Source organism: Curcuma longa, unplaced genomic scaffold (genome assembly GCF_044706935.1).
Source record: "Curcuma longa cultivar G26 ecotype Majalengka, Jawa Barat unplaced genomic scaffold, ITB_CL_G26_1.1 contig_24810, whole genome shotgun sequence".
Classification (NCBI taxonomy): Eukaryota; Viridiplantae; Streptophyta; class Magnoliopsida; order Zingiberales; family Zingiberaceae; genus Curcuma; species Curcuma longa.
In genome coordinates this window covers 1-17469 of record NW_027432541.1, presented here as the reverse complement: position 1 = coordinate 17469, position 17469 = coordinate 1, and the positions used below count along the sequence as shown (strand labels likewise).

Here is a 17469-nt window from a genome sequence, read left to right as displayed (position 1 = left end):
ATAATCGAAAGAATTTAGACAACCTACTATGGGTTTTGAAGGAAGAATCTAATTTCTATGACTGTTCATGTCGTGAGGGGTGACTGAAGTATCCCATACCTTGAATTATAAGCTTCCTTACGTGTTTATAGTATCTCATATGTTCGTAGGATTCTAGGTAGATATCGATAATAATCACTTTGATTTGTAAAGATCTTACAACCAGATGGAATTAGTCCATGTCTGATGGAAACTAGTACTTCTATGCCCATTAAAGCCCTCCTTGCCTAACATGTGCATAGAGAAATACATGATCCATATCTTACAAAAGCCACAATTCATTTCCATGTTGTCTCAGGAAGTATTTGATCGGGACACATTCAAGTTTGATGACAAAATGGGGCACGCCTTCCTTGATCTTCAGCCCCTTGCCTCTGCTTCAAAGCTCAAACAAGCTCTGCAGCTCACTACTGGTGAGACAAAGCTGAGGAGACTAACTCCAGACAGGGACAACTGCCTCTTGGCTGATAGCTTTATCACATACACGAATGGCGAAATTGTGCTGGAAGTTGGTCTGAGGCTCAGTGATGTGGAGTCTGGTGAGTTATATGTCACAGTTAAGTGGATCGATCACCCAATTGCTTCAGACCATCGAAAAGAGAGGTAATTAAATTTTCCTGCCTGACTTTGGTGTGAAATGGAAACAATAAATTGTAAATATTCCAAAATGTTGTCAATCACTATATCTATCAAGATCTTAGTTTGTCCTTCTACCTCTGTAGATACTTGTTACACAGAATATGGACTTTAGGCAACTTGCTAAAGAAAGATTGTTAGGGTAGCTTGATTGAGCAATCAACAATAGACAAGCTGTGAATCATGACCAAGTAGATAGTGTGAGCTAGATGAGTCGGATAAAAGATTATTTTTTTTTTATAGATTCTTTATAACATTTATATGTGCCAACTAAATGTAAGAATGGTTGTATACTTAAATATTTTTTTAGTTCCCCGGGTATGGTTGAGTTGGTTAGTACGGGGTAGATTTGTTGAAGTGGCCAAGGGTTGAATCTTGGCGAAGTCGAGGTAATACCTTTTCGTAGTAGTCAACTGTAGTTTTCCGATTTATCTCTTCATAAATGATCGTGGAATCGATCGTGTGAGACTGTTGGAGTGGTGGACTCTACTTTTTGTTGTAAGTATACTTCAATATTTACCAATCCTTTCAAAAGTCCATAGCCCTGCTTGTTATTCCATGCAAGAAGATTACAACATTACAAGTATGAAAAACACCAGGCATGATCCATGGTCCATGAGAAACCCTAGTTAGCAAGCTTCAGTGAGTCAAGCAAGGGACAGCAGGCGTGACTTGATTCTTTGCAGATCCATGGGCGTCGATGCAGTAAGACTGCACCCGTTGTCCTTGATTTGCAGACCACAAATTAACATTGTCCATGGTGATGCCGGTGCAAGGCACGCTTTGGCTGCAGTTAAGAGCAATTGCTACGTTACTCGTTGAGCTTCCGGTCACGTCGATGTATTTCACATCGCTCACTTCAACTGCTGTTGCCTGTAGAGCAGTAGCATCGTGAATGATCGACTTAGCCTTGCCCTTTCAGGAAAAAAATTTAAAGTGAAAAAAAATCAAGAAAACATGGAAAAAAAATATAACCCCGCCCGAGGTGCTGCGGTTGCACGAGGCGACCTCGTGCGGGGTGGCCGACTGCGGCTGCTCAAGGTGACCTCGCGAGATTGCTGTCAAGGTGACATTGTAGGGTGTCAAATAATTTAGATGAGTTGGATTGAAATTTTATTAATCTATTTTAAAACAGATTCAAGTGAGTCCGTGGTAGTCTTGACTTGCGAATTGAATTTTTTTTTTAATTTTTAAAATTAAAATAGTAGACTTGATCTGTTTAAATCGTAATTCAAATTTAAAAATTTTAATTTGATCCAGTAAATTGTAATTTAAATTTTAAAATTTTAATATTTTTTTTTAATTTTTTGATAGGTATGTGGTTGGCCCGTCTAGTTGGCCCGTCTAATCTGTAATCCATCAAGTTGGTGGGTCAAAGTCCACTCCGTCCTGTCATATGATGTGTTTTTGATGGGTTGGTCTGTTCCGTCATAAATTGATCTGTTTGACAGTTCTACGCATAAATAAGAGTTGAGAAAAAGAAAATATCCGCAGATGGATTATCCATTTACCTGAGATCCGCAGCTGCTGTGAGGGCAGTAGTACTGATCTATAATTATGGGGTAATGCACTTCATCCATGGTAATATTCACAAATGATATGTTCCTCGCAAACCCAGACCCTCCCTGCAAAGTTCAAAATGTCAAGCAAGCAAGGTAGAACCAATATTGTACGAATATCATCTATTTCTTTCCGAGTGTGTATAAATTGTGCTTCGGAGAAATAGAATTGTAGCTTGCCTGCCATGTCTTGATCCTGACTCCATTGGTGGTTTGGGACATGGTGCAGTTGTAAACGTAGATGTCTGTTGCTGTCGCCATGGTCCCAGCTATGCCCAAGCTCCCAATACTACAAGTAAACAAGCAATGACTAATCTTAGGGCCGGTGTGCGAGCTCGCGGCCAGGCCGAGCAGTATGACTACTAAGCAAGTACCTTATTCCATGGCCAGGACCACAATTCACATTGCTGACAGAAACATCCTCAGCACCATCACTCAGCGACACACAATCATCTCCGGTGCCAATTACCGAGTCTCTGATCTTGATACGGCGGCTTTGTTGGATGTGGATGCCGTCGGTGTTAGGGCTGTCGCCGGGGGAGGAGATGGTGATCCCTCCGATGTCGACATCCTCGCTTTGCCCCACCGCTATATGCATCATGGGGCTGTTGAACAGCTTCAGCCCCCATATCTGTACATAGCTGCAACTCAGGAGCTCCAGAATCTGCATCATCACAATTACTTCATTAACAATCTCCACACTTAGATTTCTCTTTAGTAAAAAATGAAATCCACCGTCCCAGCAGTCTCACACGATCACTAATTTAGATCTCTTAATCAACTCACATGGGCAGCTGCAAATGGACATTGCTGCAACACAAATTAAGTCGATCAAAAACATTCAGTTAGTGTCAAGACAAACATAATTAACTTACGACATAGATAGATAGATAGAAAGGTTTACATTTTGTTCTTTGCACGACCACCAGTTTGTTCCTTGGCCGTCGAGCTTGCCGGAGCCGTAGATGCTTAGGCCGGTGATTCGAATGAAAAGAAGCCAGCTATTGACATTTTCTTTCCATATATCATTTGTTCGTTTAAGGTTTCCATCGACCTCTTGGCACAAGAATAACATGTCAGGCTTCCTCAAACATATACGATAAGATATGATATGATATACTATACATGTATACATAAGGACGGATCCATGAACTAGAGTTATATAGGAAGACTCATTTTTTTTTATTATACAGTAAAAGATTTCATTTCGAAAGAATTAATATAAGTTTTCAATCTCGAAACTTCATTACTTAAAGTTGGGTTTGGAGTACTCATCAAAAGGAACAAATGAAAATGAAATGGATTTGAATTTGAGATCTTTGAAATATATTATAAATAAAAAGGAAAGGGATAAATGTAGAGGTCACTATTTTATTATACAACTCGTGTTTTACAGAAATATCAGATAGGTTCAAATTTAATTCACAAATCAAAATGAAAAAAAAAATTGGCCTTCCTTCCCTAATTAGCATCTAAGATATTTTTGCAAGCTCTTTCTCTTTTAATAAATATATGGAGGTGGGTTGAGTTTTGGATGTGGAAGAGTGAATTTTAATGGACTAAGTAAAAAACTTACGTAGGTAATATAAAAAAATTTGGATCGAACTGTGGATGTGGAAAAGTGAGTTTTAATAGATTAAATAAAAATTTTATATAGATAAAATTTATTTAAATATATTTGATGATATAGTAAGGGATATAGTCCAATGATATAGAAGAATTTATATAGTCGATCCCGTCTAAACTTGATTATTATTGTTTAAATTGGATTATAATCTTAGGACAAACCCTAAAGAAGATCTCTTGTGTGTTGTATACCTTTACGTGAATGACATTATTGCAGGGTCCTTGGAAAACAATACGATCCAACAAAAATGTCTTCCATCCCGGGATGAGCAAGGTGGAGGGGCCATTGCTGTGGAGACAAATTGCACTCCATGCATTTACAAACGCCTGAAAAAGAAGCAATTAAGAATTTAAGATACAAAAAATATATGAATCATGGATATATATATATATATATATATATATATATATATATATATATATATATATATATATATATATATTTGTCCTCGGGACATAGCTGAGTTGGTTACGACAGAACAGACTTACAGAAGATAGATAGATATATCTTTTAATTACGCACTTGAGTGTCATTTGTGTTGCCATCTCCTATGGCTCCAAAGTCTAAGACGTTGTATGTTGGCTCATCAGCCAAAATCTCAGCAGCAGAGGAAGCAATAAGAACGATCACAAAGAGACTGATCATAATACCCTGAATCAAAATCAAAACACAGGAGAAAAATATATAAAAATCTTGTTTTTTAATTAAAAGAAAAGAATAATAAAAAATGGAGATAATTTAGCTTTTTTACTTACTTGTCTAGCCATTGTTAACTGTGATTCTTGAACTATCAAGTTATATATATATATATATATAATCATGTTTGGAAAGAGTTAAAAAAAATTGGTGGAGATTTATTAGACAATTTAAAATAAAAAATAAAGAAAAGTTTGGCAATAATTAGTTTTTCATGGAATTACGTAATATATAATAATAAACAATTAATCACGTTGCAATTATTAAACTTTCTGTAGAAAATTAGCATAAGAAATCAAATAATTAATACCTTTAATGGGACTTGAGCATAAACAAAATAAAACGGTATATATTAAATTATTTTAATAAATTTATGTCAGCTTCCTAAATACAACCAAAATAATTTTTATACAATCCTATTTTGATTTAATATAAGTTGTCATGTTAAAAATTATTTTTTAAAAAAATTTATTAAAGCTAATTTTGGAATAACATAAATGTATTCATTTAGTTATAGCCAATTCAGTCAAAACATGTCTTTATTATTTTTTTAACCGTTAATATGTTCCTAATTGGTCGAACCAATCGGTTCATCATGAAATATTTTTTCAACAATTCTTTATAACATTATTTTAAGTATTAACATTATTGATGGTGTCTTTTTGCTCGCTTTAGCTCCTCTTCTCTACCAAGCTAGATCGTCTCCCAAATAGTTAAGATCCATCCAATTGCCTAAGAGGTAACATGAGTTAGCTAGATCTTGATCGGCGGCTTTATCAGTATGACTACTCTGACATTCAAGTCAATCATCAGTAGAAGAGATTTAGTATTTGTTAAAACAAGAAGAAGAAGAGTAGGAAAAAAAACTAGAAATGAGATGAGCTTTATGTGGAAAAGAGTCACCTCTACTTATAAGAAGAAAATTATATCCGTAACCTCTCTTCTCTAATGTTTATATAGTCGTTAAGAGTCATTAGGATACTAGATTCAACAACCATTAAGCGCCTCTCCATTCACCAAGAACCACGTATTCATTGGAAGGAAATTAGGAAATCAGATCTGACATTTACTACATGCTTTCCCATTCATCAAGTGTAAGGTATAATATCTTGGCCTTGAAGCCAAGTAGTCTATTGAAGCCCTTATTTAAATACTAAGATCAGGCACTCGGTGGAAATCTATAATTGAGCATTGAAGTCGGGTGTGTAGTTGAAGTCAATATCTGAGCACTAAGGTCCGGTGCTCGGTGGAAGTTTATATCTGAGCATTGAGATCGGATGCTTGATTGACGTCTAAAACTGATCATTGAAGCTGAGTACTGGATTGAAGTCTATAATTAGCACGGAAGTCAGGTGCTCAGTTGAAATTAATAATTGAGCATTGAAGCCAGGTACTCGATTGAAGCCTATACCTGATGTAGTAGATAACTACTGAATCCGTTGATTATATAAGAATACCCTTCTAAACTCTGTTGATTTGATAGATTACCAAGAGATGCGCAACCAAACTCAATGTTTGAAAATAAATAACACAATCAAAAATATTAGTGATAAAAAATTAAAAATCTAAAACCAACTAAATAATGATTTAAATAGATTCAAAATCCTAATATTGTAAAACAAAAATATTCTCAAAATTCTAACTCAATAAAAATATTATAAAAAACTAAAATTGCTATTATATTTTCCATCATTCTCCTCGAGGTAGAGACAATTCACCCTCGAATTGTTGGTCACATGATCACATCATCATGTGTTACCAGAAGTGTCAGACGGTAGTCCAGGAGAAAGATCCTCGAAAATTAACTTGGCAAAATCTACTAGCAGTTGTTGGACTTTGGGAATCCTAGTATCCGCCAATGAGCACAATATCGTGGACGCTATTCTTGCCCTACTTCATCCATTATAAATTGTACATTGCTAAGATCTATATTCTGCATAAACGTATCAACAACAGGCTCAACAAACTCACCACTTTCAAAGTTAGATTCTCCATTTTTTTGTCTACGAAGCTTGTAGTTGTTCCTTTTTCTTCTGCAAAAGGTGGAATCCGCCACCCCAGCGGCCCCACATAGTCAGTCTCACGACCATATGTGAGGAGGTAAATCGAGAAACTGTAGTTGGCTACGACGGAGGAGGGTGTTGCCCGGCTTCGTCGAGATTTGAACCCTTGCCATCTTCTATAATTCTGCTCCATCGTAACCAACTCAGCTATAGCTTGTAGTTGTTCCCGAAGAACCACATGCTTGTATAAATGTTTGAAATCCTTTTAGAATGTCCAATATAATTGTCTCACCTTGTTTTGCCAGTGTACTCTATGAAGAGATCAGCATCACTTCTAGGAGAATCAAAGCTGCAACTGTATAAACAACACTCAAAAGTCCTTCAGTGGCCAAGGTGATAGAATGAGCCTCACTGGCAACCAAAACAGCAGCATTAGGTGCATCAATGTCCATGCTCCTTAATGCATCAAGAGCTTTTCTATTGTGCGTCTCATCAAATTCTTCACTATTATAGCCTTCCAGCTCATTTTTTTGGATCACGCATCCTCTCGTTAAGCTCTTCACGAGTTTGACCCTTCTTCCCTCGCCGTGTTTAATTTGAAGGCAAAAACTTCATATATATCAATTTCTGCTAAAAGAATGTCTATAGCTTGGTGATCATCACCAAATGATGAAAATCTTTCCCTAATTGCATCTTGTAACCTGTCTTCATGATCAGCTTCATGTTCTGTAATTTCTGCTACAACACCAATAGTCTGTTCTACGTTTGGTCTAAATCGAATCTCGATGAAGTCGAGATAATGTCCTCTTTTGTCATGGTCAACTGCAGTTTTTCGATTTACTTCTTCACAGATGATCACGAGGCCGATTGTGTGGAACCGCTGGATGACAGATTTCATTTTTTACTGTAATTATACGTTCGGTAAACTAATTAGTTCTATACGAACACCTTCCTCGCCGACAGCTGAACCACATGAAAATGGATTTGAACTAATGTAACGACCCGGCCCCTCGGCCCCTTGGGCGGCCCAACTGGCGGCCCCTTGGCGGTCCCTTGGGCGGCCCAACTGGCGACCCCTTATGTCGTCAACCGACGACCCTCGGCCGTGCCGTTACTCACTAGGTCTTTCCACCCCTGGCCAGTGGATTTTTGCCTTCCCCAGGATTCGAACTCTAGACCTCCAGGTTAAGTACTAGAGTTTATGAATCCTGGTAGCCAAGTGAGCGCTTCTCACTTGGCTACCAGGATTCATAAACTCTAGTACTTAACCTGGAGGTCTAGAGTTCGAATCTTGGGGAAGGCAAAAATCCACTGGCCAGGGGTGGAAAGACCTAGTGAGTAACGGCACGGCCGAGGGTCGTCGGTTGACGACATAAGGGGTCGCCAGTTGGGCCGCCCAAGGGACCGCCAAGGGGCCGCCAGTTGGGCCGCCCAAGGGGCCGAGGGGCCGGGTCGTTACAATAAAAAGGCGCCTTTTTATTGTAACGACCCGGCCCCTCGGCCCCTTGGGCGGCCCAATCGGCGGTCCCTTGGGCGGCCCAACTAGCGGCCCCCTTGGCGACCCCTATGTCGTCAACCGACGACCCTCGGCCGTGCCGTTACTCACTAGGACTTTCCACCCCTGGTCAGTGGATTTTTGCCTCCCCCAGGATTCGAACTCTAGACCTCCAGGATAAGTACTAGAGTTTATGAATCCTGGTAGCCAAGTGAGCGCTCACTTGGCTACCAGGATTCATAAACTCTAGTACTTAACCTGGAGGTCTAGAGTTCGAATCCTGGGGAAGGCAAAAATCCACTGGCCAGGGGTGGAAAGACCTAGTGAGTAACGGCACGGCCGAGGGTCGTCGGTTGACGACATAAGGGGTCGCCAGTTGGGCCGCCCAAGGGACCGCCAAGGGGCCGCCAGTTGGGCCGCCCAAGGGGCCGAGGGGCCGGGTCGTTACAATAAAAAGGCGCCTTTTTATTGTAACGACCCGGCCCCTCGGCCCCTTGGGCGGCCCAATCGGCGGTCCCTTGGGCGGCCCAACTAGCGGCCCCCCTTGGCGACCCCTATGTCGTCAACCGACGACCCTCGGCCGTGCCGTTACTCACTAGGACTTTCCACCCCTGGTCAGTGGATTTTTGCCTCCCCCAGGATTCGAACTCTAGACCTCCAGGATAAGTACTAGAGTTTATGAATCCTGGTAGCCAAGTGAGAGCTGCTCACTTGGCTACCAGGATTCATAAACTCTAGTACTTATCCTGGAGGTCTAGAGTTCGAATCCTGGGGGAGGCAAAAATCCACTGACCAGGGGTGGAAAGTCCTAGTGAGTAACGGCACGGCCGAGGGTCGTCGGTTGACGACATAGGGGTCGCCAAGGGGGCCGCTAGTTGGGCCGCCCAAGGGACCGCCGATTGGGCCGCCCAAGGGGCCGAGGGGCCGGGTCGTTACAACTAAGTCAATGAATGCCCTGCTATCTTCGATCGCTCTGCCAGCCCAGATCTGCTTCCGCAGCAATCTCAAGAAACATCGGACCCATGTCCTTTGAATCCCGTACCATCCAGTTGTGGTGCTTGTTCAGAGCTCGATCCAACCAGTCAATTGCAATATAGAAGCTATTTTCAACCAATAAGACTTCCGGAGAAATTCTCAGTGTTTGAAACTTACAATACATTATCGTCAACTTTATGGACATCCTCATCCACTTCATCATATCATAGTAAATTGAATCACCAACTATTTTGACTTTGTCATTCATATCTTCCTTGTAATAAAAAAAACCTTCTTCATCAAAAACGTTCTCTTCCTCCTCTCCCGAGTTTATCAGGTGTTGGTTCTTACATTGGATCATTGGATTTCGGACATTGTTATCCTCTTTGTTATTTATCCACAAATAGGTTACAATGTCCGTCGATCAAAATATCACGATCAAAAGAGTAGTTGATATATTGCTATCTTCTCGGTGGCATGATTCCGTGAGATCAACTTGACTTTTATACTAGTTGATACAACGGATAACTATTGAATTCGTTGATTTATGCATGAATATCAGTATCAATTTTCTAAACTATGTTGATTCAAAGAATACTAGAAAATAGACAATCAAATTTGAAGTTTGAAAAGAAACAACATGACCGCAAATATTATTGATAAAAAAACTAAAATCCTAAAATCAACTAAATAGATTCAAAACATAAAAATACTCTCAAAATTCTAACTCATAAAAAATATTAAAAAAAGACTAATGGAGATAGGCAAGGGAAAAGACCTGGTAGTCTTTGTCCGTCTCTTTCCTTTCCTTGTTTCCATATACATTTCTAACTCCATTGCTGATATTTCTGGAGTCTTTGCGGCCTATCGTCTTCTTGTCCCACGATGGCTTCTGTCAAGGGCATTCTGCTGCTGCTCGTCTTCCTCGTGCTATCTAGCACGCAAGCTCTTGGTAATTAATCTCTCTCTTTTTATATATATCGTCTCTTTGGGATTGTAAAATAGAATTAAGTAAATCATTGACGACAGATTTGAATTTGATTACGGTCTGGAATGAGTGCAGGAAGATGGGAGAAGATGAACATGAATAGCCTCGGCAAATTAGTCAGCAGTGATTGACGATTTTCACCGCCACCCCCGCCGAAGAGAAATCGGCCTATAGGTCCTAGAGTTCGTATAGTTCGTCCTCAATCCTCCTCCTCCTCCTCCTACGCCTTCTCCTCCTCCTCCGCCTCCGCCTCCGCCTCCTGCTTATTGTTGTATTTGATGCTTCATGCTGCAAAAGGTTGGAATCCGCCAACCTAGCGGCCCCACATGATCGGCCCCCCGACCATCTGTGGAGAGGTAAATCACGGTGAATGCGGGATTGACCAGGGCATGGTGGCCGAGGGATTTGGAAACATGGCACAGATTGATGTTATCGCAAATGCAACCATGAGAGCTGACCCCGCCCGTGGGGGCATTGTATTTGATGCTTCATGTTTACCGGACTGAGTGCAGGCCAATCTCACTCGTCTCATTGGCAAATTGATTATTGTATTGGTAAACAAGTGCATTTTAGAGCATAATATTAATGAGGAAAATCTTGTCTGGTAGATTTGGTGTCATTAAGAAAAAAATTCCATCATTATTTCATGTTTCATGATGACTATAAATTGATATCATCATCAACACTTGTGTGCTTGCATAAGAACTGACATATCATAGAAATGGCCCCAAACTAATCTAATTTTCTTATATCTCTTGTAAACCCAGGCCAACTTTTATATTTATCAAAAGACATCTTTAATTTTTAAAATACCTTTCTCCTTAAAAAAATAAAATAATAATTAAAAAAACTCCTTAGCCTAGCGATAATGATAAGTGCAATTGGCAGCTACAAAATCACAACCAGGACCAACCTCTTGACTGTAGGATCGAAAAGAGCGCTAGCTAGAGGGGGGTAAATAACGCTATTTGTAGTGTTTTTTTTTATTTTCGTAAAACACATTCGTTTTCGTTCGTGAGTTCGATTAATCAGAGTTAAACAGCGAAAAGTTTTGCAGCAGAATATAATAAAACACAAACTCAAAACAAAAAGACAAAGAGACACTATTTTTTACCCCACAAACTACTACTCCAAGGCCCACGATCGTTTGATTGTTTACGTTGGGCAATATAATCCACTATGAAACTTCTTTCTCGCGAAGAGGAGTTTAATCGATTACAAAAGAACAGAAATGATAAAATAATTATCGTTCTTTGGAAAATAAATACATAATGTAATCGAGTTACCGAAGTTGAAGTTGTAGACTTTTGGTGCAGAACTTCGACATTACGATGACCTTCAGGATGATTCTTCGCGCGCAGACAGCCGTCGAATTACTCTGGATTGTTGTTCTGAGGGCTCTCTCTCAAAGCTCTTTAATAGGGATTTTCGGGCACTTGGAAGCCTTTCTAGACGCTCCACGCTGTCTGTCGATCCAGCATTAGCGCTGCTGACTTGATACTTCCAGGCGCTTGTATTCCTTTTCTGGGCACCTGTATGTTGACATGGAGATTTCGGATGAACATTGACTGCCGTTGCGTTTAACCGAATCAGGGCACCTAGAATCAATCCGGGCGCCTGGACTCCGGTAGCCTGGATTCAGGATAAGGTCGTCCGGAATCAAAGTTTCCGCCTCTCCATTCCTACATTACAAGTTTGTGCAAAAGCAAAAGTAGTGAAAGGAGTAAACAATTTTGAACTATTTATAGTCTTAATTTCAGATTTTCAGTGAAATTCTGGGTTAGACCGACGCCTACTGTTCCACACCGGGAACGTGCCCTTACCCACTCGACTCGGGAGAATTTATCTGTTTTGCCCAGACTTGTTGGACTTGTCTCTTAGCCTTGATTTTTGACCCTCAGGATTTGCTGCTAGGCAACTGATCCACCTGACCGCCTAGACTTCCGCCAAACAACTAGTCCACTTGACCTATCTGGGCTTCCCGCCATGCATCTGGTCCACTGACCTACCTGGACTTTCATCTGGTGTACTTGATCCTGCTAAGACTTTTGCCTAGTCCTCCAGACCATGACTTTCCTTTGCCTAGACTCCACACTAGTACTTGCTTTGTCTAGACTCCATACTAGGACTTTCATTGTCTAGCCTTAACTAGGACTTTCCTGTGCTCCCTACACACTTAGATAAACACATCAGTTCAAACCACACACTTAACTTGAACCTCATGTCATCATCAAAATCAAGCTTCGATCATTTGGTGCTCCCTGCACCAACATTGATCACAAAATTAAGGTCAAGTCACGACCCATCATAGTCTCCTTGCCACAAATCACGACCAAGTATACGTCGCGATTGATCACATTGGTAGGGACCTTCTATCATAGCCAATTGTGGGTCTTTGTGATCACATTGTGTGGGACCTCTGCCATAGCCATTCCAAAATGAGCTGGTTGTAAATAAGTCTTTAAGACCAAACATGACTCGGAAGTCAACATCGAAAGATATAAAACTAGTCTCAGCATTTGAAACTTGCAATACATTATCGTCAACTTTATCGACATCTTCATCCACTTCATCATCGTAGTAAATTGAATCACCAATTATTTCGACCTTGTCGTTCATATCTTCCTTATAATAAAAAAATCCTTCTTTATCAAAAACGTTCTCTTCCTCCTCCTCCGAGTTTATCTGGTGTTGGTTTTTGCATTGGATCGAACTTCCTCTATTTCAATTTCTCAATAGCATAGTCATCCTCTTTGTTACTTGATCCACAAATAGGTTACACCGTCCATCGATCTCTCTAAACCGTGCTCCATATCAAGATCAAAAGAGTACTTGATATGTTGTTGTCTTCTCAATAGCATGATTTTGTAAGATCAACTTGACTTTGATATCAACTGATACAATAGATAACTATTGAATTCGTTGATTCATACATGAATATCAGAATTAATTTTCTAAACCATATTGATTCGACAAAAAATCGAGAGATAGACAAGCTAAACTTGATGTTTGAAAAGAAACAACATAACCACAAATATTATTGATAAAAAATTAAAACTTTAAAATCTACTAAATAAAAAACTCTAACATTGCAAAGATAAAAATACCTTTAAAATCCAAACTCATCAAAAATACTAAAAAGACTAAAATTACCCTTCTATTTCCACATCAATAATTGAGTATATATGAAATCGAATGCTCAATTGAAGTCTATAATTAACCATTCAGATTAGATGCTCAGTTGAAGTCTATAATTGAGCATGAAAGCTGAATGCTCGATTGAAATTTATAACTGAACATTCAAGCCGGGTGCTCAATTAAAATTAATATCCGAGGGCGAGGTGCTCAAGGAATAATCCAGATACCATAAGATAGCAAGAACATATCTTTATTTTTCTTTTATTGCTTGAATAGGGTCCTTCATAGCCTGTTTGTTATTCTACTGAAGAATTAATTCTGAAAGAAACATGCTGAATATTACAACTGATGAGCGCATACACTTCTCCCAGCTTGAGCGAAGGGTTAATTAGACCAGGCACCATCCATGGTCAGTAAGAAACCCTAGCTAGTTAGCAAGCTTTCACTGGGTCAAGCAAGGGACAGCAGGCGTGACTTGATTCCTCGCAAATCCATCGGCACTGATGCAGTGAGACCGCACCTCTTCTCCTACATTTGCAGGCCACAGATTAACACTGTCCATGACGATGCCACTGCAAGGCACACTTTGGCTGCAATTCAGAGCGACAGCTATTTCTCTCGATGAGCTTCCTGTCACTCCAATGTACTTCACATCACTCACTTCTACTGCTGATTCCTGTACAGCATTAACATCAATATAATCGTACGTGAATGAGATATCATTTCAGTAGAGGTGGAATCCGTCATTCTAATAGTTTCACACGATTGACATCAATCGTACGTGAATCAATCGTACGTGAATGAGATATCATAATTATTAGTTAATTGGAATTATTTGTAACTTAGTTTTCCTTTTCTTTTTCTACGTACCTGTGCATCGCAGACTCTGTTAGGGCAGTAGTACTGATCTATAATAATGGGGTAACGAACGTCATTCATGGTAATATTCACAAACGATATGTTCCTCGCAAAGCCAGAAGCTCCCTGCAAAGTTAAAAAAAAATGATCGATCATCTGTCATTGTAAATTAGTTAAGAAGGCAAGACAGTCTGATATACGAAATTCTCGTCAGTGTGAGATTTGTGTTTCAACGATTCGAACCCTAAACCCGTGATCTCAATGTCAGATGATAACAATTTTACATCAAGGTTCCCCTTCTAAAAAATGATCTTTATCTGTCACTATAAATTAGTTAAGAGGGCAAGACAGTCTGATATACGAAATCCTTGTCAGTGTTTCAATGATTCAAACTCGTGATCTTAATGTAGATGATAATAATTTTACATCAAGACTCCCCTTCTAAATTATAAGGTCCTTTTAACTATAATAATTAATTATAAATTATAGTTAAGAGGATCTTATAATAATAATTTTTATTATCTTTATAAAAAATATATATAAAACATACTTTTAATATTTTAGACGGTCATTATATTTCTAAATTGAGATATTTTTGAAGTTGATGTTAATATATGGCATTATATAATATTAGAAATGTTAGATCCGATGAAATCTATATATATCTCTAAAATGGTATGATATTGTCCATCAATATTTAACCCACACCCTTATGGTTGATTGTATCCTAACGATCCCGTCCTCCTTAACGGTTCCAACGGACCACACTCTCATAGTTTTATTTTTGAACTTTACTTAAAAAGTCTCATACCAATATAGATATCTCCATTTTATAACCTAAGGATCTTTTTTATATATTTCTAATATGGGACTTTGATTATATCCCAAAAAAATTTGACTAAAACGATATTATTATAAAGGGTGTTTATAGGTGGATGAATGCCACTAAAAATATACTATAAACATATTTTTATATGTCCTTAAAGAGCTTTTTTATCTTAGTAGTAAGCTAAAAAAATATAGTGCAATGATAAAATACTCGATAAAAAAAATCAAAGCATCTTGTACCTGCCATGTCTTTATCCTGACTCCATTGGTTGTTTGGGTCAAGGTGCAGTTGGAGACATGGATGTTTGATGCTATTGCCCGGGACCCCATTTTGCCCAAGCTCCCAATGCTACAATTAAGCATGAAATTAATGGCTTCAAGGTTAATTAATTGTATGTTAATTTGAAAGAACTTACTTAATGGCGATTAACTATACTAAGTAAGTAATTAAGTATATATATATATATATATATACCTTATTCCATGGCCAGGGCCACATGTTACATTACTAATAGAAATGTCCTCAGCACCTTCGCTCAGTGACACACAGTCATCTCCCGTGCCAATTATGGAGTTTCTGATGCTGACATATCGACTTCCCTGGACGTGGATGCCGTCGGTGTTAGGGCTCTCGTCAGGGGCGATGATGGTGATGCCGGCGATATCAACTCGCTCGCTCTTCGACACCGATATGTGCATCATGGTGCTGTTGATTGACCTCAGCCCCCAAATCTGTGCATCGATGCAACTCAACATATGTAGACTCTGCAAGCAAATATATATATTAATTCATTAGCAATTTCCACACTTAAGTTCTTAATAGGGGTGTAAACGAGTCAAATTGCTCGCGAACTATTCAAGTATCGGTTCAAAAAAAATTCGTTTGAGTTCATTCGATTAAGTGAACGAGCCGAGCTCGAGCCTGAATTTGAATTCGAAAATATTATCAAACCGAGTTCGAGCTTAATAGTATTTGGTTCGTGAGCTCGCGAACATATTCGTTTAAAGGCTCACGAATATATTCGTTAACAGGCTCGTGAACGTGTGTGTATATTACATAAATTATAAATATATTATATATTAATAAGTCAAATTCAAACTAAGCTCGTTTAACTTTTAAACGAGTTATTTCTAAACCGAGTTCGAACTAAACTCGATTAACTTTAAAACAAACCATTTTTGAACCGAACTCGAGTCGTTTGCGAACTATTTAATTTCATTATGAGTCGAGTTCGAGCTTAAGAATTAAAGCTCGAATCGAACTCGAGCCGAACTCAAGTTTAGGAAAAACAAACCGAGCTCAACCTCAGGCCTTTTACTGTTTGACTTGGCTCGATTCGATTACACCCCTAAATTCTTTACCAATGTGTTTCGGTACTCGACTTACATTGGGAGCATCATGTGGACATTGCTGCAACAACACCAATTAAGTCAATCAAAAGAATACAGTTAGTGTCGAGAAATATATAACTTAATTACGCATAGATAGATAGATATAAAGTTTTACATTTGTCTCTTTGCATGACCACCAGTTCGTCCCTTGGCCGTCGAGCTCGCCGGATCCGGAGATGATTATGCCGTTGATTCGAATGAAAAGAAGCCAGCTGAAATAACCTTCTTGCCATATTTCATTTGTCCGTTTAAGGTTTCCATCAAGCTTTGCACAAGAATAACATATAAGTCTTCCTCAAACATATACAATATATATGTATTTATGTATGTATGTATGTATGTATGTATACCGCTACGGAGATGAAATTGTTGCAAGGTCCTTCGAAATCGACATGCGACAACAAAAATGTCTTCCCTGCCGGAATGATCAAGGTGGATCGTGTCGTGCTGTTGTGACAAGCTGCACTCCATGCATTCACAAACGCCTGAAGCAACACCCAATAGCAGAGGAAGAAGAAGAAGTAGTTAAGGATTTAAAATAGAAATAAAATATAGTGACTCTTTATAATTTTTTTTTAATAATTTCAATATTCAACTCAATCAACTATTTATTAGGTACCAAAGTATCATTTGTGTTGCCATCTCCTGTGGCTCCGAAGTCCAAGACGTTGTAAGACTCATCAGCCAAAACCTCATGATCAGCAAGAAGAAGGAGAACAAAGAGACTGATGATAAGGCTCTGAATCAAAATCAAAACACAAGAAAAATCATAAAGAAAAGAATAATAAAAAATGGAGATACATTAGTTTTCTTACTTGTCCAACCATTGTTGATCGAGTACTGTGATTATTCTTGAACTATATATGAGTTATATATATAGATGAAGTATTAATTAATGTTTGGAAAGAGTTAAAGATTGGAGATTTATTTGGATCTTTGCATTTCGATTTGGTACAGATCTAATTAGTTGTTTTATGAGATAATCTAAAATAAAAACAAAGGAAAGCATGACAATTAATTCTTCATTGAATTTAGTTAAGAATGCATTTTTCAAGCAATTACGTTGCAATTATTGAAACTGTATATACTAAATTGTTTGAATATATATATATATATATATATATATATATAAATTTATGTCAGGTTCAGAAATACAACAAGAATAATTTTTGTACAATTTTATTTTAATTTAATTATAGCTGGTTCGATTGGATGAAAGTTGTCTGCATTGATGT

The 17469-nt window shown here is 38.6% G+C and overlaps 3 protein-coding genes across 3 annotated transcripts; 1 reads left to right on the top strand and 2 right to left on the bottom strand.

The window, feature by feature from the left end:
* Positions 1-271: 271 nt before the first annotated feature.
* LOC141818437 (protein C2-DOMAIN ABA-RELATED 11-like) lies at positions 272-752 on the top strand. Its single transcript, XM_074705936.1, has one exon. The coding sequence runs from the start codon at positions 272-274 to the stop codon at positions 644-646; it is 375 nt and encodes a 124-aa protein (XP_074562037.1). The 3' UTR covers positions 647-752.
* A 562-nt stretch (positions 753-1314) lies between these two features.
* LOC141818435 (polygalacturonase ADPG2-like) lies at positions 1315-4628 on the bottom strand. The gene is made up of 8 exons (XM_074705935.1): positions 4617-4628; positions 4384-4512; positions 4053-4187; positions 3021-3044; positions 2609-2898; positions 2415-2523; positions 2187-2300; positions 1315-1548 (listed from the first exon to the last, which is right to left on the bottom strand). Exons 1-8 carry the CDS (start codon positions 4626-4628, stop codon positions 1315-1317), a joined length of 1047 nt encoding a protein of 348 aa, XP_074562036.1.
* Positions 4629-13598: 8970 nt separating this feature from the next.
* LOC141818438 (polygalacturonase-2-like) lies at positions 13599-16973 on the bottom strand (the record flags this gene model as incomplete). The annotated part of the gene is made up of 8 exons (XM_074705937.1): positions 13599-13832; positions 14027-14140; positions 15083-15191; positions 15318-15607; positions 16230-16253; positions 16350-16499; positions 16585-16719; positions 16854-16973. Coding segments are annotated over 8 exons (1176 nt in total), but the record flags the coding sequence as incomplete, so codon positions are not given.
* Positions 16974-17469: the final 496 nt, after the last annotated feature.